The 22,813-nt window shown below is 42.3% G+C and overlaps 1 protein-coding gene across 2 annotated transcripts in view; it reads right to left on the bottom strand.

Moving 5' to 3' along the window:
• ANKRD55 (ankyrin repeat domain 55) overlaps positions 1-22,813 on the bottom strand; it is a 98,602-nt gene that overhangs the window by 49,890 nt on the left and 25,899 nt on the right. For both annotated transcript variants that reach the window (XM_056112099.1, XM_056112100.1), the window contains exons 2-4: positions 22,009-22,131; positions 11,234-11,364; positions 6,380-6,489 (exon numbers count right to left, since the gene is read on the bottom strand). In XM_056112099.1, coding sequence (XP_055968074.1) covers positions 6,380-6,489; positions 11,234-11,364; positions 22,009-22,131 — 364 coding nt within the window. The remainder of the gene's footprint in view (positions 1-6,379; positions 6,490-11,233; positions 11,365-22,008; positions 22,132-22,813) is intronic.

Below are 22,813 nucleotides of genomic sequence, written 5' to 3'. Positions count from 1 at the left end.
GTAGAACAATGGTGCAGGTAGAAGCATAAGTGGACTGTACAGATAAATGAGGGAATACTATTTTCTTGGGGGCATACTCTTCAAACAGTGCTTGAAGGGGCCATTCCTGGAGATTCTTAGCCAACCAGATGGTATGGTTTAGTGCTACAGTGAGGATATGGCAATACTTAAGTCTTGTTGTGTTGGGGATATCCTAGTGGTAGTTGGGGTCACCTGTGCCACCCTCAGCTATGCAGCAGTGTTGGGGGGCCTCCGGGGCTATACCTGATAGTGCCATATGATGCTGGACTTTGAATTGGGATCCCACACATGTAAAACATGTATCTGTGTCTCCTGAGGTATCTCCCTGGTCCCATAGGCAGACTATTAATAAGTGACTTTTAATCTTATTTTCTAAATCAAAGTCTCCTAGAAATCAAGCGGGTAGGTTCAGATGGTTTTACTAGTGCATCATACCAAATCTTCAATGATGCCCCAGTTCTAATCTTTCTCAAGGTCTTCCAAGAAAGTTGCATAAACAAAATTCTTATGGTTTCTCTGAGGTCAATATTACCCTGATACCAAAAACAGACACATTCAAAAAAAGGGAAATTACAGATCAATATCTCTGATGAACACAGGGATGACCATCAACAAAATCTTAGCAAATCTTCAGTGGCAGAGCACTTGCCTTACATTTGTGAGTCCCTGGGTTTGATCCTCAGTACTATCATCACACAAATCCAAATTCAAATAATACATTGAAATTATTATTCATCATGGCCAAGTGGTATTTATTCCAGATATGCAAGGATGATTCAACATATGTGGCTCAACACACACCACATAAACAAAGGAAAGATAAAAATCATATAATCTTATCAATGAACATAGAGAAAATTATCGAAAAAGTCAAACATTCATTTAAGATAATTCTCTCAACAAAATGGGGGCAGAAGGAACTTACCTCAATAGTAAAACTCATATAAAACAAACCCATAGTACCTCATACTTTATAGTAAAAACTTCCAGTGTTTTCTCTAAGATCAGACACATGATGAGGATTCTTATCACTATTACATGTGATTGAATTAGAAGTCTTAGTCATAGCTATTAGGCAAGAAAAAGAAATAAAAGGGATTCACTTAGAAAAGAAGTCAAATTATTACTTTTTTTTTGGACCATATCAGGTGATAGTTGGGGCTCCTGGTTCTATTCTCAAGAATCACTCCTGATAGTGCTTGGGTGGCATAATAGTGCCAGTGATTAAAATGGGGTCAGCTGTGTGTAAAAGCTATCTTAATCCCTATTTGCTATCTCTCCAACCCTTAGACTTCTATTTTTGCAGATGAAAACCCTAAATATTTCAAAAAAAACCCTAAATATTTCAACAAAACACTATTCAATACTGTAAATCAACATCATAAAGTGACAGGCTGCAAAATTGACATGCAAAAATCTATTGCATTTCTACATACAAATAATGAGCTAGAAGAGAAATTAAAAAAGAAAATAATTCTAGTTATAATTGCATCAAAAAGAATCAAGAACATAGAAATAAACTTAGGAGGTGAAACACTTAAACATAATAACTGTAGTCCATTATTTAAAAAGACAAATCACATAGTAATTAAAAATACTCCATGTTCATAGATTAAAAGAATTAAAATTGTTAAATGACCTTCTTACCAAAACATAATATAGATTTAATAACAACTTTATAAAAATTTAATGGGCATTTTTCAAGGGTGTAGAAAATATATTCCTAAAATTTGTATAGAACAAAAATTCCCCAAAATAATTTTGAGAAAATAGAAAATGGTAGGCATAGTGTTTCCTGGCTATCAGCTATGCAATAAAGCTGTAGTATTCAAAACAGTGTAATATAGGAATGAAAGCAGACCCTTAGATAAATGAAGTAGAACTGAGAGTTCAGAAATAAACATTTATATATATAGACAGTTAATTTAAAATAAAGCTGTCAAAAGCATAAGATGGAGAGAGGGGAGTCCTTCAATAAATGGTGCCGGGAAAACAGCATGACTACATGTAATGAAACTAAAAATGAAACTGGATCACTATTTCACACTGTCCACAAAAGTTAACTCAAAATGGATAAAGTTTAGATGTTGGATATAAATCCATAAAATAAAGCATATCAAAGAAAGCAAGTAAAATACTCCATGATATTGACTTTATGTATCATTGTTGATTTGACTCCAATGACCAAAAACAAACAAACAACAAACATAAGCAAATGGAATTACATCAAATTGTAAACTTCTGCATAACAAAATAACTCAGTAAAACAAAAAGACTCTTTCTCCCTCTGGACAGCAAGATGGCGACCGCCTCGGAGCTTTTGGAAAGCCAGATATGAGCCGGTCGTGACAGGGCAACTGAAACCTCAGGGGAAGGGGGGCGTTCCTGGCTTGTCCTTCACGCCCTACCGAGGTCATGAGTTGCCCCCCACGAGTGGCTCTCCAGCTCAGCCATGAATCCAGAAGCAAAAGGACTTAATGCAGAGCCCAGCAGCTTGAGGCAGAAAAGTGAATGGACTATGCGTTAATCCACGCCACCTGCCTACCCAGAAGGGAAAGGGTGTTGCTCCCTTCCGCCTTTCTTCCTCTGGACAGCAAGATGGTGGACGCCTTGGAGCTTTTAGGAAAGCCAGGTATGAGTCGGTCGTGATGGGGCAACAGAAAACTCATGGGAAGGGGGGCGTTCCCGGCTCATCCTTCACGCCCTACCGAGGTCAGGAGTTGCCCCCCACGAGCGGCTCTCCGGCACTGCCATGGCTCCAGAGCCACAGAAACCAATCTTATAATTATCTGACTCTTGGCAGAAATACTTTCAGGCTTAATAAGTAAAATATCAGAAATCCAAAATCGCCCAGGTGCTATCGCAGCTGTGCAGCATCATTTGGTTCTTGTAACCAGCTGTAGAAAACAAATTATTTCACAATGCCTTTTCAGCAGGTCTGGTCTTGGTGTATAAACTCTAAATAATAATGGTGCATCTTTTGTCTAAACAATGAATCTAATCAAAGTACAGAGAGTGTTAACTAGAATTCATCTGCCTCACAGGCATTGGGAGGGTTGGGAGGGGCTGTTTATTGGGGTTCTTGGTGGTGAAAAATAAGTACTGGTGAAGGAAAATGTGTTTGATGATTGCATGACTGAGACTTAAACCTGAAAGCTTTGTAACTTTTCCCACAGTGATTCAATAAATAAATAAAAATAAAAAATAAAATAAAACAAAAAGACTATTGAATAAATGGGAGAAAGTATGTGCATGGTGCAATCCTTTACATCTTGTTGACAAAGGGCTAATATCCAAAACACATATAGAATTCATAAAATTCAGTAACAAAATAATAAGTAATCCCATCAAAAAATGGGAAAAAAGAGGAATAGATCCTTCTCCAAAGAAGACATACAGATGGCCCACAGGCACATAAACAAAAAAAAGCTCATTTTCACTGATTGTCAAGGATATGCAAATCAAAATAATAAGATATTATACCCCACAACAGTGAGAATTCAAGCTACATCAAACAGGTGAAAAATAAGTGCTGGCTAAAATTTGAAGAAAAATAAACCTCATTTACTGTTGGTGGTGATATAAACTGGGTGAGCCTCTATGGAAAACAGTATGGCATTTTCCAAGAATTTAAAATAGGGCTAGAGAGATAATACAGTGGGTAAGTTGCGTGCCTTGCATGCAACTGACTCTGGTTCGAGCCTCAGCATCCATATGGTCTCCCACGCTCAGGAGTGAACCCTGGGCACTGCTGGCATGTGGTCCAAAAATAAAATAAAACAAAATGACTACATGATTCAGCAATTACACTCCTAGGAATGCAGCCAAAGAACACAAAAATACTAATTCAAAAAGATATATTTATAACTATATAGTATAATATAATGGTCTGGAGAGATAGCACAGTGGGTAGGGCATTTGCCTTGCACGCGTGGCAGACCCAGGTTCAATTCCTCCACCCCTCTTGGAGAGCCCAGCAAGCTACTGAGAGTATCTTGCCTGCACGGCAAAACCTGGCAAGCTCCCCGTGACGTATTTGATATGCCAAAAACAGTGACAACAAGTCTCACAATTTGTTGTGAGAAATTACTGGTGCCTGCTCGAGCAAATCGATGAGCAATGGGAGGAAGTGCTACAGTGCTAATATAATATAATATAATATAATATAATATAATATATTGTAATCTTATTAACAGCCAAGACCTAGAGACTATAAAACCAAGCTCCAGGAAGAGAACAACACAGAGTCTCCAGCCCCCCTGCCTGGCTGTCCTCACTGGGGCCCCTTGGATGGGGGGAGGCGGTTGAGTTTCCCTCCCCGCTCTGAGCAGAGCCCCGGCAGCTGAAGACCTCCAGAACCAGCCACGGTCCTTCCCACATGGCAGAGTCTGGCAAGCTCCCCGTGGCGTAATCTACATGCCAAAACCCAGTAACAATGATGGGTCTCATTCCCCTGACCCTGAAAGGGCCTCCAATGTGGCACTTGCTGAAATCTCAGGGCTAGGACAATGGAGACATTACTGGTGTCTCCTTGAGGAAATCAATGAACAACGGGATGACAGTGATACAGTAGTACTATAAGAAAAAGTGAAATCTTACTCTTTTGCTACAAAATAGGTGGAGCCAAACCACATAGGTCAGAAGGAGAAAGAAATACCAGATGATCTCACTCATATGTGACACATTAAGAAAGAAAGCAAGAGTCTCACTAATAAAAATTAAAGAAAGAAAGAAAGAAAGAAAGAAAGAAAGAAAGAAAGAAAGAAAGAGAACAATTTTCAGTGAAAACAAATCCTTAGATTGATCACAGAACTTAGGTGTGGTGATTGGTGGAAGATGGAGGGAAGTGGCCCGGAAGGATCCTAGGATTGTAGCCTAGGGATACTGTCACTTTGGTGATGGGTAGGGTATGGTAATTGTGCCCCTATAAACATGTTAGCTTAAAAAACATATAAATATTTACACACTTGGAAAGCAATGCTACATCAACAAAAACATAATAAAAAGGGACACATTTGAGAAAAACAGAATGATTTTATCAAGTACTTTAGGCTTGCTATTGTTCTCCCAGTGGTTTTGCTTTTGAGGGACTTTTGGGTCAGACAAACAATAGTGGGGGCTACTCCTGGCTCTGTGCTCAAGGGATTGAACCTGGTTCTCTCACAAAGTATATGCTCCAGCTATTTGAGCTATTTCTTCTCCACCCCCTAAACTTCCTTGTTTTTTTTTCAGGCTTTGGGTAAATCTAGTTTTCTATTACTCTTGGATAAAATCCAGTGATAAGTGGCAAACCTTGATCTGGAGTAGTTCTGGAATTTCCCAAGCCCTTTTATGTTAGTGTAAACCAGAATGAAGTGGATTTTTTTCCCTCGTTATCCAGGAAGAGATCTTGTCTCCTCACTCCCCTTGAAGCTTTAGTTTAGTTCTGAACACAGAGATGGAAGATGAGACCCCCCAGAAAGCACCTGGTGTGCTGTGTGTTCTGTAGGCTTACGTGACATTACTCAGAGGAGGGCAAGGTTCCTAGCAGAGGCAAGTTCTGTGCAGCAGAGATTAACGAAGCACCCAGAATGTTGCTGATTTCACAGTGGGAAATGCTTTTATCAGCTGCTCTGAGGGGTCAGTCACGGAGACCTAGGTTATTTATAAAGCATGGAGACCTAGGCCATCTATACACAGATTCAGGAAGTTACACTTGGTCTGGGGAAAATGTTTTGCATTTGTCTTATAAAAATGTGACCGTCTCTATCCTCCAATTCATTTGGTAGATTTCTTCACAAGGTTTCCAGAAGTACATACTCTGGGGGGTTTCCTCTAAGTCACTGGTCTCAGATTCTCAGTCTCCTTTCCCGGATCCTTTGCCTCCTTCCAACCAAAAATTTGGCAGGTCTCTGAGGTCAGGAATGAACCTTCTGTCTAGTCATTGCTCTTTTCTTTGTAGCATTTGTCATGACTTGAAAGTGTCCTCTTTACATTTTTACTCTTGTGTCCTTGAATTCCCAGGCTAAAATATAAGCTCTGTGAAGTGAGACATTCTGTGGAGATATGAGGAGAACCTAGAACAATGCCTAATTCATAATAAACACTCAAAAGTACTGAAGTAATAGCCGACTGGCTCAATAAATAAACACAAGAATTCTGATAATGGCAAATGGCATTTCTTCTAAAATCAGACACTACAAAACAAGGATTGTATCAAGGGAGGAAGGGAGCAAAATTTGAGTTTAAAATTCAAGTTTAACACACATTGTGGTTCTGTCTTCTAAGATTTATAAAGAAAGTATATTTTGTTTTTATTAGCCCCCAAGAGTTGAATGAGATTATGTACTAACACACAGTGAGCACTGTGGGAATTTACCTCACATCGGGCTCAGCAGTAGCAGCGTGGAGAGGCAGGCGGCCATTTTTGTCTGGGATATTGTGTTTGGCTCCATTTCTGAGCAGACTCACACAGCCTTCCAACCAACCCTGAAATACAAGAGCAACCATGTCATTATGTAACACAGTCTCATATAACCACAGAGTTCAACACTTTCTCCAGCCTACTTAACCTTGCTTCTTGGTTTGGCTAAAACATATGTCACATTTGACTTGTTAAAGACCACGATTGCTCCTTAGGCACTTCTCAGAAGGCTAGATGTCTTGAGGTCTGGATTCCTGATCTTCTGGAGGACTCTTACTTTGGCAGAGGCAAACTGACTCCTAGATTTTCTCTCCCACCATTCCCTTCCCCATTTATCTTTTTTTTTTTTTTTGGTAGTAGGGGGGTGCCGCACAAGATGGTTCTCAGGGTTTCCTCCTGGCTCTGTGCTCAGGGACTATTCCTGGTGGGGGCTGGGGTTGGCTACCTTCAGGGCAAGCATGTGACCCTCTGTGTCATCTCTCCAGCTCCAAGAAATAGTGTCAATCTTTTTGTTGTTTGGTTTGGGGCTACGCCCAGTTAATGTTGAGAGCTTATTCCTGGCCCTATGCTCAGGGATCACTTCTGGCAATGATCAGGAGAGCATATGTGGTGGTGGGGATCAAACCTGTGTTGGTCTCACTTTACTTACTAAACTTTCTCTCCAGTTCTCCCTCCCAATTCTTAGGCTGTTCACTTTTACGTTCAGTTCATAGGGTCAAATGTGGTGTGGGATAGGGAATGATTAACCAGCTATGATTTACCAGTCCACTCATTGTGTGGACTGAACTACAGATCTTACCAACTGTCTGACCTGAAGGTCATGGCCCAGTTTCAAACATTTGGTAGACCTGGTCTGGCCTCTTGATTCCACTATACTTCATTGTTCTACACTTTTGATTCTCTTCCCCATATCCCCTTTCGTAAGGAGTGTAATATGTTAGTTCTCTGTTCTTTTCCTGTCATTCTCCATTCCTGAGGTATAAAGCCTCAGATTTCACACTAACATGAGTTAGTGACTTAAGATTTTTCCCCAATGTTAGAAGCAATAAAAATCAAAAAGAAGATTATTTTCTTAAGAAAAGAGCCTTTTGGGAACTGGAGAGATAATGCAGTGATTAAGGTGCTTGCCTTAATGTGGCCAACTCAGGTTTAATTCCTGGCCCCACTTACATCTTCTGAGCCCTGTCAGGAGTGATTCCTGAGCACAGAACCAGGAGTAAGCCCTAAGCATGGAAGAAAGGAAGGAAGGCAGGAAGGCAGGAAGGAAGGGAGGGAGGGAGAGAAGGAAGGAAGGAAGGAGGGAGGGAGGAAAGAAGGAAGGAAGGAAGGAGGGAGGGAGGAAAGAAGGAAGGAAGGAAGGAGGGTGGGAGGGAGGGAGGGAGGGAGGGAAGGAAGGAAGGGAGGGAGGGAGGGAGGGAAGGAAGGAAGGAAGGAAGGAAGGAAGGGAGGAAGGAGGGGAGGGAGGGAAGGAAGGAAGGAGGGAGGCAAGGAGGGTAAATTGAATGAAGGAAGAAAGAAAGGAAAGAAAAGATGTCTTGGTTCTGAAAACCTAGGAAGGAAAACTTTAAAGAAAAGTATAAGAAGATTCAGAGATACAATTATAATTGCAATGATTTTCTGGAGCAGAACAACATCTGAGTCATAATAAAGCAAATATTTTTATTCCTGAATCACAGTTTACTAAGGTATTTAATCAGGTTTTTTCATCTAATGTTTAAGTAGTTTAGTTCTTTGGTTTAAAGGGAAAAAATATGAGCAGGAGGTCTCCTCCAAAAGTCATGAAGGACACATTTTAGAGTTGCCAAAGACTTACATTTTCTGAAAAACAAATCTTCTGATGGGTGAGGGTTTTAAACATTTTTTGATCATTTTGCAACGTTTCCTGGAACTTTGTGTGCTGTGTGGTTTTCTTTTTTTCTTCATAAAAAGAAAAGTAGACAACCATTGCAAACATGGCAAATCCATGACCATGACTGAGAATCTACAAACCTGTCCTGTCCCTACTATGAGCTCATCAATTGTTCATGTGCTCCTCAACCAATGGCAATAGTTCAGGGATTATTTTTATGCATGCTACCAATAGCAAATGAGGTCGGAAATGGAAAGGCTGAGTCCCAGTTTACAACAAAGGCTTATTTGGGAGGTCTGCTGTACTCAAGGAAACTGCACCCAGGAAGCAGCAGGTGAGAATTGAGTTGCCTGAGAAAGCAATGAGGGGCTGGTGAGCGCACAACTCAGGTCTGCTGTGCTCATGGGCTTCACAGACAGTGTCTCTTGCTGTCTCCAGAGGGAGCATGGAGTCCTGTTCCAGGGCTTGAGGTTAATTCTGGTGCGCAGACACAATCAGTCTGGGTTTGCCACTGAGATGTGCCTGGACCTGACCCTCAGCTGCCTCTGGACTCAGGTTTTCACTGGGATTTTGTATAGTTCCACTGAAAAAAGATTTTTTTTTATCAAGTCATGAGGAAATGGAGTGTTGGGTTTGAGGTCACACATCCATGCTGATTTACTGCCTGGAAGCTGTGACTCAGAGGTCATTTCTAAGTGCCCTTTTGTCAAGTTTTTCTTAAATTCTTGACTTTAAACATTGCCAGAACTATGTGGTGGGTTTCATGGGACACTCCCTCCCCTGCCTTCCCAGGGGCATGCATGGAGGCCACACTGAGGCAGGGGGCAGAGCTAAGAGGGAAACACTGACACTTGCCTAGGACACCCTTTGTATCATCCTCAAAAAGATCTGCAGAGGGGTCTTTCCAGACCTCTACACATTGCAGTGACTTCTTCACAGTCCTGTGAGGAGTCACTGGGTCCTCCAAATTTGTAATTTTAAAATTTATTTATTTTTATTTTGGGGTTCTGTGTCACACCAGTGGTTCTCAAGGCAAACTCCTGATGGGGCTCTGGTGACCAGATAATAGGAAATGAAATGGGGTCAGCCACTTGCAAGGCAAGCACCTTACCTTCTGTACTAACTCCCCTATCCCTGAAATTTAGAGTTTTGAAGGAAACTTAGTTTTATTCTATTCTGTATGCTAATAGTAGGTAACTTTACAAACCACCTCTACCTTCTTGTGGAGATACTAGATTTTAGCCAGTACATGCAGACCTGTGTATGTTTAAGGAAATATAAAGTTCCTGGGAGGCTTTTTAAACACACACACACACACACACACACACACACACACACACACCTCCCTACCCCCATCTATTAGCTCATCCTCCAGCCCTACTTCTCTGTCTGAATCAGTAGGACTAGGGCACACTCCAGGATGCTGTAATTGAAACAAGCACTCCAAGACTGAAGAATTTCTCTCAAGTTCATGGGTGAGGCTCCAAAAAATAGAACACACAAATAGAAAAATGAAAAAGTCGCTTCTAAAGAAAATTTCTTAGTTCAAAGGGTTGGAGTACATGCTTTGCATATGAGAGCTGGGAGTGTGGGGGCAGAAGGTCTCCAGGAGCTTTGGACAAGACTGTGTCGAAGAGTGTGCCAGCTTGTGGCAGGAATGGAAGAGTGCGACTCCAGCACGGCAGCTTCAGGATACCTTGGAGCTGACTCGGGGCTAATCCACTGGTCTTATTGGGTGGCAACAGCAAAAGCAAGAGTTGCAGTAACAGTGGCTATGGTATAGCCCAGTTTTCCAGGAGCCCTATGGGAGAAGAATGGCGATTCTCAAGTTGAAGACAAGATTAATTTCACACAGACTTCAGGTACCCATGGGATCTCCCAGAAGGAATGCATGAGGATTTGACAAGAGAGGGCTGTAAGACTTTCAGTAGGGTTTAACCAAGCTTGTTACCAATTCTGGTAAATGCTGAAATCTCTTATGATGAGAACAGGTTAAAAAAAAAACGCAACTTTTCAACTGAGTGCTGATTGTGGGTTGAGTCCTATGATTGGTGTTGCCCCTTAAGAAACAGATTTCTCCCTGACTCCCTACACTCTACTCATCGTGGTTCTCAGCATTCCAACATTCTCATTTTCCAGTTTCTTCTACACACTTACTCCTACTCTACATATACATCTTAAATTATTTAATATGCATATTTAATTATTTAATAGAGGTCTATGCCCAGTTCTCCTCAGAAGGTACTTCTAGTTCAGGAGCACTCCTGATGCTGCTCAGAGAATCATATGGTGTCAAAGATTGAACTGGGATCAGCCACATGCAATGGAAGCACCTTATCCCCTGCAATATCTCTCTGCCCCCTATTCCATTTTGGTCAGCTGTAGCTATAAGAGTAGCTACCCAGTCAGGAATACTGAGTGGTGCTCTCAGTAGCACTGTCCTCCTGTTGTTCATCAATTTGCTCAAGCGGCACCAGTAACATCTCCATTGTGAGACTTGTTGTTACTGTTTTTGACATATTGAATACTCCACGGGGAGCTTGCCAGGATCTGCCATGCTTGCTGGGTTCTCTGAGGGGGATGGAGGAATCGAACCCGGGTTGGCCGCATGCAAAGAAAAACAACCTACCCGCTGTGTTATTGTTTCAGCTCAGTAAAAGCAATAAATGTGTTCAGACATGCGCCCCCCTCCCAGGAAAATTTTAATGCAGCAGGGATGAAAAAGGGTATTTCATAATGATGGTATCATGTGTGTCTTAAAGGATGCTAAAGTAGATCCAAAAGGACCCCTATTCATAGAAGTCAGCTAGGCCATACATGATGATTGAACCAAAACTTCACATACTAGATCCATTGGTAGGAAGCATAAACTCAAGAAAACTCTTCTGTAAGTGGGACTCCTATCATGGCCCATTAAGCTCACCCTACTCTTTAGCACCTGTGAGAGACACAGACCATACCAGATAGGTCGCCAGGCATAGACTAGTGCGCCCATAAGCGTCCTGCATGTTAATGTTGGCCCCCATCTTCAACAGCAACTTGACTGTGTCCACTTGACGTCCCGAAACTGCATGCATCAGCGGCGTGCATCCTGTGAGGAGACATATCAACAACTTGTATAAATGTTCAGTGGAATCTGGGAACATACCTCAAAGGGCTGGGTCACATGTTTTACATGTGAGTTCAACCCCTGCCATTGCATTCCATCTCTAAGCACTTCTGGGAGTGACCCCTGACACCTCACCGGGAGCAGTCCCCAAGCACTGCTGGGTGGGTGTACTCCCCCACAAAACCCATAATAATAATAGTAATAACAACAGTAGCATTTGATGAAAAATATATAAACAGACTTTATATGTTTATTAATTATGTTCTTTTCAGGTAATACACTATCCTGAACACAACCTAAGCCATTGAAAAATAAGATACTGGGTACATGTATATAGAGTAAATTTTTCTGGTTTATTCAATCTTCTGCAATTTTACAGTAATTGCTTGACTAAAACATTTGGTACAGGGATTGTAGCTGTAGTTCAGCCATAGAGTACTTGCTTTGCATGTGTGAGGCCATGAGTTTGAGTTTGATTGCTATATTGTAATATAGCAATATCAAAGATCATTTTTTGCATATGATAAAACTTGGGAATCTGTGTAGTTTGCGCCATAACATGCAAGTTTACCCTGACTTAATCTGCACAGTGTGGAACCCGCAAGCACCTTTGGAAAGCAGTGCCAGCCAGTAGAGAGGCCCAGTAGTGTAATTGTATAGGGTGTGTGGAAGATAAGAGTGAAAGGATAGGAGTCTAACCTAGACTTGCTCAAAATGCTGCTCTTGGGGCCGGAGCGATAGCACAGCAGGTAGGACGTTTGCCTTGCACGTGGCCGACCTGGGTTCAATCCTTGGCATCCCATATGGTCCCCCAAGCACTGCCGGGAGTAATTCCTGAGTGCAGGGCCAGGAATAACCCGTGAGCATCGCTGGATGTGACCCCAAAAGTTAAAAAAATGCTGCTTTTGGGCCAGGATGTGACTCAGCAGTAGAGCACCTGCTCCCCTGTGTGTGCCCCAGGCGCTGCAAAACAGCACAGTGGGCAGTGGGTAGTATGCTTGCCTTGCATGCTTGGGTTCAATCCCCAGCACTCTGTATAGTCCCTGAACCCACCGGGAGTGATCTCTGAACACAGAACCAGGAGTAAACCCTGAGCACAGCCAGGTGTGATCCCCTAATCAAATACAACAACAAACAAACAATAAGGGTGATTGCCTCTACTGGAATCACTTTAGTAATGTTTTTTTTTTGGTGGGCAGAGGCATACTTTGAGCCACACTCAGTGATGCTTTGGGGGACCATGAGGTGCTGGAGACGGATGGACTACATGCAAGGCAAGCACCTTTACACATGTACTATCTCTCCGAACCCTCTCCTTTGAGGGGGAAAATGATAAAGGCCAAGGCATTTGGTTAGCTGCATGCTTTCCTCTTGAATAAAGATAGAGTTGCAATTATCCACCAAGATTTGCTTCACAGAGCTGATGCAGCCTGGAAAGGCAGAAGTCAGATGTTTTCCACCACTTTGGGCTAAGAACCCAAACCTCAGACACAACCCTTTGGCTAGCTAGTCTTGTTTCGATGGTTTGGGATTCACAAGAAGGCGGTTTCTTCTCCAGTTGAACTGCCAGCGAGGGCCTCAGAGCTCCCAGAGAATGAATTGATTCCAGGTTGCTGTTCTCACTCAAAGACTGCAGCTCACAAGACAGTTTCTCATCCCATTTCTCCCACTGAGATCTCTTTCAGACACTTGTACCAGGTAAAAGCAGCAATGGAGTATGACATCTGAAATAGAGGCCAATGTTTTTCTTCCTCTTTTTTTCTGGGAGTTTCTCTTTTTCATGGGAGAATTTTTTTCCTTTTTTGAATCTCTCTAGCATCCCCAGTGGAAGAGGCAAAGCTCTTCCACTGTATTCCACTGGCACCTTTGGAATCTGATCCTCTGAGCATATTTTGTGTGGATCCATTTCAGAGCTCTCTGGGTTTTTTCCTTATTACTCTGCATTTTTTTAATTGTCAGTTTTGCAGGACTGTTGGACCAAACCAGCCTGGTTAGACAGGATCTAGGTATTTCTGCTACTCAAGGAAAAGGAAAAAATCTCTATATGCTATCCTTTGCTCAGCAGAGATCTGTTTAGATGTCTATTAGAGATTGATGTGATTCTTCTCTATTATAAAAATCCTCCTCTCCCTCACACTCTCTGTTTTTCTGACTCTGTCTCTCTCCCTTGCCCTCCTTCCCCTTATGATGCTGAATTGTCCCAGCAGCATTTATTTGTGCATGCTTCAAATTATTTTTTAAAAAAATTTTAATTGAAGAACATAAATGTCCATGCTTTAGGGGCACAGTGTTACTGTATTACACCCACCATGAAGTGCCAATGTTCCCCCCAAGACAGTCCTTAGGACCCTTTCTGGCTATTCTCCTCCCATCTTGATATATCAGTTCTGTGATCAGAGATTGGGGTTTGTTTTCATCAAAAAGTTTCTGTTGTACTGTTTTGTTTCTTTATATACCACATAGGAATGCTCCATAAATTATCTAGTATTTGGCTTTCTCCTTCTGACTTATATACACTTAGCATGACCCTCTTCACCAGCGCCATCCATGTTGTTGCAGCAAAAATTGAGATTTTATTTCTTCTATTAACCTAGTAGCACTTCACTGTGTACATATAGACCCCATCTTCTTTATCCAGCATCTGTTGTTGGGTTATTCTATGTAATGAACCTAGAACTTCATATTTACTTTCAAATTAGTGTTTTGTGTTATTTGGACAGACTCCTTGGTGTGGAATTGTTGGGTCATCAGGTGGTTCTATTTTTCGTTTTTTACACTGTTTTCCATAGAGGCTAACCCAGTTTTTCTCATCACCAGCAGTGAGCCAGAACTCCTGCTCCACAGTCCCGCCAGAACATAACATTGCTGGCCTTTTGGATCCAGGCCATTCTCACTGGTGAGAGGTAATATCTCTCTGGTATTTTGCTTTGCATTTATCTGATAATCAGAGATATGGAGCAATTTCTCATGTGCCTGTTTTCCATCAGTAATATCTCATTTTGATTTGCATTTTTTCTCATAATCTGTGATAAAGAGCAATTTTTCATGTGTCTTTTGGCACATCTGTGTGTTTTCTTTGGAAAAATGTTTGTTCGGCAGTTTAATGGAGTTTGAGTTTTCTGTTGTTGAGCTTTGCGACTTTATTTTTTTCCTTCTCTTTCTTTCTTCCTTGTCCTCCTCCTTATTCTCCTGGTCCTCCTACTAATCTTCCTCCTCCTCCTCCTCCTCGTCCTTCTCCTCGTCCTCCTCGTCCTCCTCCTCCTCGTCCTTCTCCTCGTCCTCCTCGTCCTCCTCGTCCTCGTCCTCCTCGTCCTCCTCCTCCTCCTCCTTCTCCTCCTCCTCCGCTTTCTCTTCCTCCTCTTCCTTCTCCCCTCTCATTCCTCCTTCTCTTCTTGTTTTTGCCACAACCTGTAAATACTTAGGAGCTATCCCTAGCTCTGTGCTCTGGCATTACTTCTGGTGGTGCTCAGTAGACCATGTGATACTAGGGATCCAACTGGGGAGTGACGCATGCAAAGCCTATGTTCCCTGGCCCTTTTTCTTTATCTTTGATATTAAATTTCTGGCAATATGTGGTATGCAAATATTTTTTCCTATTCAGTAGACTGTCTTTTTGATTTAGTGATATTTTGTTTGATATTTGTGCACTCTAGCACCATTTATTTATTTGGTTTTTGGATAACTCAGTACCCAGTGATTATTTCAAAATCTGTGCCCAAGGATCACTTCACCAGGTGTTCAGGTGACCTTATATGGTACTGGGGATTGAACTGGGGTTGGCTGCATGCAACACAAGCCTCAATGATATCTGTCCAGCCCACATACCATTTATTGAGGAAACTTTCTTCTACAAAATCACATTTGCACCTTTGTCAAAAGATTGGCTGGGCATATTTATGTGATTTAATTTCTCAGTTCTGAATTTTCTCCATTGAGCTACATGCCTCTTTCTGTAGTTGCACAATAAGTCTTGCGAAATTTGGTACGTTGATTCCTCTACTTTATCCTTCTTTTACCAAAATGTTTTAATTATCCCAGTTCCTTTGCTTTCTACGTAAATTCAGATAATCTTATCCATATTACAAAAGAATACTTGCTGGGATTTGATAAAAATTTTATTAAGCTTGCATATGCAATAGGGAGCTTTGCATGTTTACTAAACTGAGTCTTCTAATCCATGAACATGATAATGTCTATGTTTGCTTCTATCTTCTCTGTCTTTCATCAGCATTTTGTAGTTTTCACCATATGTCCTGCACAAATTTATCATTTTATACCCAAGTATTTTTAACTAAGTGATTTTTTATGACATTTTGGTTTTAATTTGGGTGTCTGTGTTCATTTCTTGTGTATAGAAATATAGAATTTTGTGTATTTATCTTGTAGCCTATAGTCTTGCTGAACTTAGAGAAAGATTCCTTAGGATTTTCTAATTAAACCATGAAAAAAGGGATGCATTTTTCCTTTTATATTGCTATTATTATTATTATTATTATTATTATTTTTGGCACTGCTCTGTGATTGAAAAAAGCTGTTAATAACAGAGCTCCAATAATTCAATATTCCAACTCCAAACCTACCACCAGCTTCAACCCCTCACCAATGATCTAAGGTTTCCTCCTGCTCTCAGCCCATCTTCATTTTTCTTTCTTTTGAGTTTTGGGCCACACCTAGTAGTGCTCAAGGGGCTACTCCCACCTCTGTGTGGTGGTGGTGGTTGGGAAGGGAGGTCGTCTCCCTGTGGTGCTCAGGAAATCACACTGTACTGGGGACTGAACCTGGGAACCCACATGCAAAGCTTGTGCTCCAGCCTTCCAGATGGAACTCCAGTCCCTATTCTTTTTGTCTGTATTTACTTCCTTGTTCTATTTTTAATTGATTAGAACTTCCGCTAAATAGGAATGAGAGCAGACTGCTGTGACTTGATCTTAGAAGCGTACATTCAATCTTTAACCAATAACTAATATGTTAGTTGTGGAATTCTGAAGGTACTCTTCAGCAAATTGAGAGAATTCTCCTCTCTTCCTGATTTGCTGAGAGTTTTCACTCATGAGTATGCATTAAAAAATCATTCAAACGGGTTGTGGGGGGTCAGAGAGATAGTACAGTGGATAGGGCATTTGCCTTGCAGGCATTAGACCCTGGTTCTATTCCCAGCATCCCATTTGGTCCCTTAAGCCCTGCCAGGAGTAATTCCTGAGTGCAAAGCCAAGAGTAACCTCTATCCACCATCATGCACCACCAAGTGTGGCCCAAACAGCAACAAGAGAAACCTCTGAGCACAGCTGAGTGTGGTCCAAAATTCAAACAAACAAACAAATCTGTCAAATGTTCTCTCCTCATTTACTTAGAGGGTGGGTGATTTGCCTTCTCTGATTAAACGAGGAATTACATTGTTTCTTTTCTTTTCCTTTCTGGTTATTGGGTTATCAAGGCTTACTCAGGGTGCTGTTCAGGGAACCATATGCGATGCCAGCAATCAAACCAGGGTTGGCAATATGCAAGGCAAACGCCTTACCCACTGTACTATTTCTCCAACTGTATGTTAATTTTCAGACATTGAATTAGACTATCATTGCAAGAACATATCCACGTGGGGGTTGGGTGGTGGGAGGATACTGGGGACATTGGTGGTGGAAAATGTACACTGGTGGAGGGATGGGTGGTCAACCATTGTATGACTGAAACTCAGTCATGAAAGCTTTGTAACTGTATCTCACAGTGATTCAATATAAGAAGAAAAAAAATAGGACATATCCACTTGGTCATGATATATAATTCTTTTTTTCAATTAATGTGCTCTATTTGTTAAACTTGCTAATGATTTATATATCTATTTAAATGAGGAAGATTGGATAGTAACTTAATTTTTTATACCATATTTTCCTGATTTTGTTATCAGCATAAGAAACATAATTGAGTAGAGCTGTCCCCTCACCCCAATTTTTCCTAACTGAACAAATAGAATTGATAATATTTAAAAGTTTGTAGAAGTCTCCTGTGAAAACATCTAGTCCTAGGACTTTTTCTTCTGAAATTTTTAATTTATAAATTAACTTTTCTTAAGAGTTATAGGAATATTCAAATAATCTAGTTTTATTAAGTGAATTCTAGAATTATGAGGAATGAAGCTATTATTTTAACAAGTCATATGCATGCAAAACTGTATATTGATTTTCGTTATTGCAAAGTTTGCTGTGATAACTTGACTTCATTCTTAATTGCTGCATCTTTCATTTTCTCTTTGTGGATAAACTAGAGACTTGTCAATTTTATTGATCTTTTCACCGAATCTGGGCTGGAGCGATAGCACAGTGGGTTGGGTGTTTGCCTTGCATGCGGCCAACTCAGGTTCGATTCCTCCGTCCCTCTTGGAGAGCCCAGCAAGCTACCGAGAGTATCCCACCCGCACAGCAGAGCCTGGCAAGCTCCTCGTGGTGTATTTGATATGCCAAAAATAGTAACAACAAGTCTCACAATGGAGACATTACTAGTGCCCGCTCAAGCAAATCGATGAACAACAGGAGAGTGCTACAGTGCTTTCACCCAATGAATTCCTGTTTTACTTATTCTCTCTTTAATTTTCAATGTTATTGTTTACTGTTTCTAATTTCTTTCTATTTCCTTTCAGTTTATTTTGCCCTCTTACTCTAGGTTCTTTAAAAAGAGAATTTAGATTATTGACGAAATACTTCCCACTTTTTCTGTTTTGTTTTGTTTTTAAGTCACACTTGGTGGTGCTTGGGGGTTATTCCAGGCTGGCAGCTTGTGAATTGTTCCTGGAGAAGATAGGTCTTTGGAGATTAAACCCCCAAGTATGCACGCCAGCCCTTTGAGCTATCTTCCCAGCCCAATATCTTTCTTTCTTAATCAATGCATTAGTGCTATAAATTTCAATGTATTAGTGCTATAAATTTCCATCTTAGTGCTGCTTTATTCGTATCTTTATAGTCAGTGTATACAGGGTAGAACTGAACACTGTGTGGCTCTTGCATTTATCAGACAGCTGGTATTTAACCTTTGACTCTCACTTTTCACTTCCAGCCTAAAGGCAGATGTGAAAGTGACTCTGTTTTGCAAACAAACAAAGTCACCAAGATTAAATTAGGGAGCAACCACTCATTTTTTTACAAACATTTTACTCTCATGATCAGAAAATCCAAACTCCTTTTGGGCCAAGTTAACTGATTAAAAATTATTAACTAGGGGTCAGGAGACAGGACAATAGTGAAGGCACTTACAATCCTAGTTTGATTCCTGGTCTACATGTTATGTTCCTGGAGTGAGGTGTGGTCTGGGAGAGGGGGGAGGGAATGAGGGAGAGAGGGAAAGGGGGAGAGATGGAGAAGGGAGGTGAAGGGAAAGAGGGAGGGAGGAGAGAGATTTGCCTGGATTAGAGTCCTTAGGTGCTCAGTGGTTATTTCTGGCTCTTTGTGCAGGAAGGACCCCCTTGTGTTATTTGGGGGGTGGGGGTCATGTGTGGTGCAGGGGATTCAAACCATGGTTGGCAGCATGCTAGGAAAGTGCCTTAGATCCTGTACTCTCTCCAGCCCTGAGTCATTGTTCAAGACATTGTTTTCCTAGATTGGTTCTCTCCTTGTCCTTTAGCTGGTGACAGCGGACTTTGGTTGGGGACTTTTTTGGTCCACGCCTGTTGGCATTTTGGAGTTCCTGGTTTCTTCAAATCTTAGGTCTGGGATATACACAAGCAAAACCATGGAATTAATTACTGTATCACTCTTGGGCCCCAAGTGTCTAGCCAGGCTACCATTTTCTCTGCACTTTCAAAGTCTAAATTTGTTTTATATCTATACTGGCTGATTGGGAAAGATGAGTAAGGAAAGGCTGCTAAAATCTCAGGGCTGGGGCTGAAGAGATAGCACAGTGGGTAGGGCATTTGCCTTGCATGTGGCCGACCCAGGTTTGATTCCCAGCATCCCATATGGTCCCCTGAGCACCACCAGGAGTAACTCCTGAGTGTAGAGCCAGGAGTAACCCCTGTGCATCGCCGGGTGTGACCCAAAAAAGCAAAAAATAAATAAATAAAATTTAAAAATAAATGAGCTTGTTTGGAGGTTCTAGCAGGGGAGCGCAGCTACTCGTATACCCTCGACCGAAGACCGGTCCATCTCTATCGGGGAGGCCGTCCTCTTCGACCGAGCGTGCAGCTTCGGGAGGGACGCACATGGAGCGGTGAGGGAGGAAGGGGACAACCGCCTAGCCAGCCAGATCAGCCGAATCAACCCTGGCGATCAATGGGGTGACAGATGTCGCAGCCAGATCACCTTCACATCTCTTCGATAGCCATGTCCACTTGCCGACATACCAAATTCCACAGGATGGATATGTCGTTCCCAACGTTCTCCCTTCTGAAATCCGACACGCCATTTCGTCGGTAAAGAAACAAACAGACAAGGTCAGACCTGAACACCTGAAGAACCTGCCGTCAGTACTCATCAATACACTGGCTCGGCTCTTCACTTGCTACCTGTCTGAATCCAAGGTTCCGTCCCAATGGAAAACCAGCAGGACTACTGTTCAAGAAGGGAGACATCCATGACATTGGCAACTATTGCCCGATCTGCCTGTTGTCTGTCATCTACAAGTTGTTCACTCGAGTCATCCTAAATAGGATTGGCAGAACACTAGATGAAGGACAACCAGGCAAGCAAGCCGGATTCCGCAAAGGATTCAGCACCATCGACCACATCCACATGATAACCAAGCTCATTGAGGTTTCTCGGGAGTTCAAGATGCCACTCTGTTTAACGTTCATTGACTTAAAGAAGGCCTTTGATTCTGTTGAGATGGAAGCGGTCATTGAAGCCCTAGCCAATCAGGGCATTCAAGCCCAATACATCAGGATCCTCCGTGAGCTGTATTGCAGATTCACTACCAGGATCTCACCATTCTACAAAGAAGTGATCGTTGATGTCAAGAGAGGGGTGCGGCAGGGTGATACCATTTCACCAAAACTCTTCAGTGCCACCCTCGAGAACATCATGCCATGACTGGAATGGGAAGGAATGGGAGTGAAGATAGATGGTCGGCAACGACACCACCTCCGCTTTGCTGATGACATTGTTTTAATAACACCAAACATCAGCCAAGCGGCACAAATGCTGGCGGACTTTGACCGTGAGTGTGGAAAGGTAGGATTACAGCTGAATCTTACGAAGACAATGTTTATGAGAAACAGCCTCGTTCCTGACGTCCCATTCGCTCTCAATGGAACGACCATCTCCGAATGCAACAGCTATGTGTACCTAGGTGGAGAGGTCAACATGACAAATGACCTGGCACCCGAGCTGCGCAGGAGGAAGAGAGCGGCTTGGAACGCCTTCAAGAACGTCGAAGAAATAGCTAAGAGGACGAAGAACCTCCGGTTCCGGGAACATCTCTTTGATTCCACTGTTCTTCCTGCATTAACATATGCCTCAGAGATCTGGGCCCTACGCAAACAAGATGAGAACGCTATTCAGGTCTCCCAAAGAAGAATAGAAAGAGCTATGCTTGGAATATCACGTTTCACTCAAATGAGAGAGAGAATCCGGAGTTCTGACATCCGTCGACGATCAAGAATCAGGGACGCTGTCTCATATGCCAAGGTGTCGAAAATCAGGTGGGCTGGTCACGTAATGAGATTTAAAGATGACCGCTGGACTAGAGCTGTTACGGACTGGATTCCACGGGATGTCAAAAGACCGCGTGGCCGCCCACCTTCCAGATGGTCAGACTTCTTCGTCAAGATCATGAACGATCGGTTTGAGGCCCTTCATGTTCCTGGAGCGAACAGATGCCATTGGGCTACACTAGCACGCGACAGGGACAAATGGAGACGTTACTGGCGCCCGCTCGAGCAAATCGACGACTAACGGGAAGTTAAGTGATTAAGTGATTAAAAATAAATAAATAAATAAATAAAATCTCAGGGCTGGGACGAATGGAGACCTTACTGGCGCCTGCTTGAGTAAATCAATGAACAATGGGATGACAGTGATACAGTGACACTGGCCAAGATTTTAGTTGCATAAGAATAGGTATAGAAAAAAAAAGCATATCTATTTTTCCAGAAGCAGGAGTCCTTGAACTCATACTGTCTTAACACCCACTGCTACCAAAAGTTGCTTTTCTAGCTGTGTGCCTGGTCTACTTTATTCTTTCGTAAAGAAGCTGGAAATATAGGTACACTGAGTGGCTTCACTATAAGAGGTGATGTAAAAAAATGTGAAGATTTGTGTTTAAAAGTTCCACATAAAGAAATATTAAGAGACCTGAATAGTACTAAGGGCAAGATACTTCTTATCCCTCAGATTTGAAATTATCTGTCAGATGTGTCATTAAAATTGCTCACCACTGAAGGTCAGCTATGAAAGACTGAACAGGACATTCTTCTGGATTCAAAATAAATAAATAGGAGCTAGAGAAGTAGTATAGGGGCTACAGTACTTGCTTGGCATCCCACAACACTGGTTCCAATGCCTGGCACCACACATGATTCCGTAAGTACTGCTATAGGTCACTCCCCAGCGTGAAACCAGCAATATGCCCTGAGCACCATTGAGTGTGGCCTCCGCCACCCCAACCTCGATAAATCAATTCCTACATCCTCAAATACCAGCTCACCTTCACTGTCACAGCATTCTAGGATGGAAGGATCTTCTCGGATCACGGAAGTCAGAGCATTGACATCTCCATTAGCGGCCGCCTGATACACCATGGTCAGGTCCACTTCCTCAGATGAATCACCTTCATGAATTAAAGACACAGTGTATACAGTGAGTTCTCCGAAAGAACAACATCACACAAGACAGCACCCACACAAGTGATTCACGACTCTCTCTGGTGAGTTAACCTCATCACATAACCCTCAGCGCTTCTGAAGCCAGATGGACCAGGGCAGACCATGTTGTCACACCACTACACACTTTTTTTTGTTCCAGTGAGATTTTACTATTCTCTCCGGGAATCCAGTCAGTGAACCCAGAGAGGGAGGCGGGGATGAGCGGGGCAGGGGGCTAGGGATAGACTCATCTTGCTTTTAGGGTTTTCTTTCACATCTGAAGTTGGTAGCTTTACTTTTCAGTGATAATTCAATTCTTTGCAAGAAGTGTTATGTTTCCTAATCTCTGCCCACTGGATGCACTCTCCCCAGTTTCTACCCTACTTGTACCCCCAGGTCTGGCCCTTGCTGACTGCATCACCCGCACCTCCTGGCAATCTGGTTTGCTTCTGGTAGGAGTGGCAAGAGACTGGTGGCGAGAAGAGAGACTGATGGGGTTGCTTCATGCTTTCTCCATCCAGCTTCCCGCTTCCCTCACAGGAAGTCCTTCAGCCCTGGACCAGCACTCAAGGACCTCTGGATCCTTGCAACAGCTCATCATTCAGTCCCTTCACGAAAGCCACCTCTGTGTCTGTGCTTTTGTCATCA

Source organism: Sorex fumeus, unplaced genomic scaffold, assembly GCF_029834395.1.
Source record: "Sorex fumeus unplaced genomic scaffold, SorFum_2.1 ptg000015l, whole genome shotgun sequence".
In the NCBI taxonomy this organism is placed as follows: Eukaryota; Metazoa; Chordata; class Mammalia; order Eulipotyphla; family Soricidae; genus Sorex; species Sorex fumeus.
This window is presented reverse-complemented; position numbering and strand designations above follow the sequence as displayed.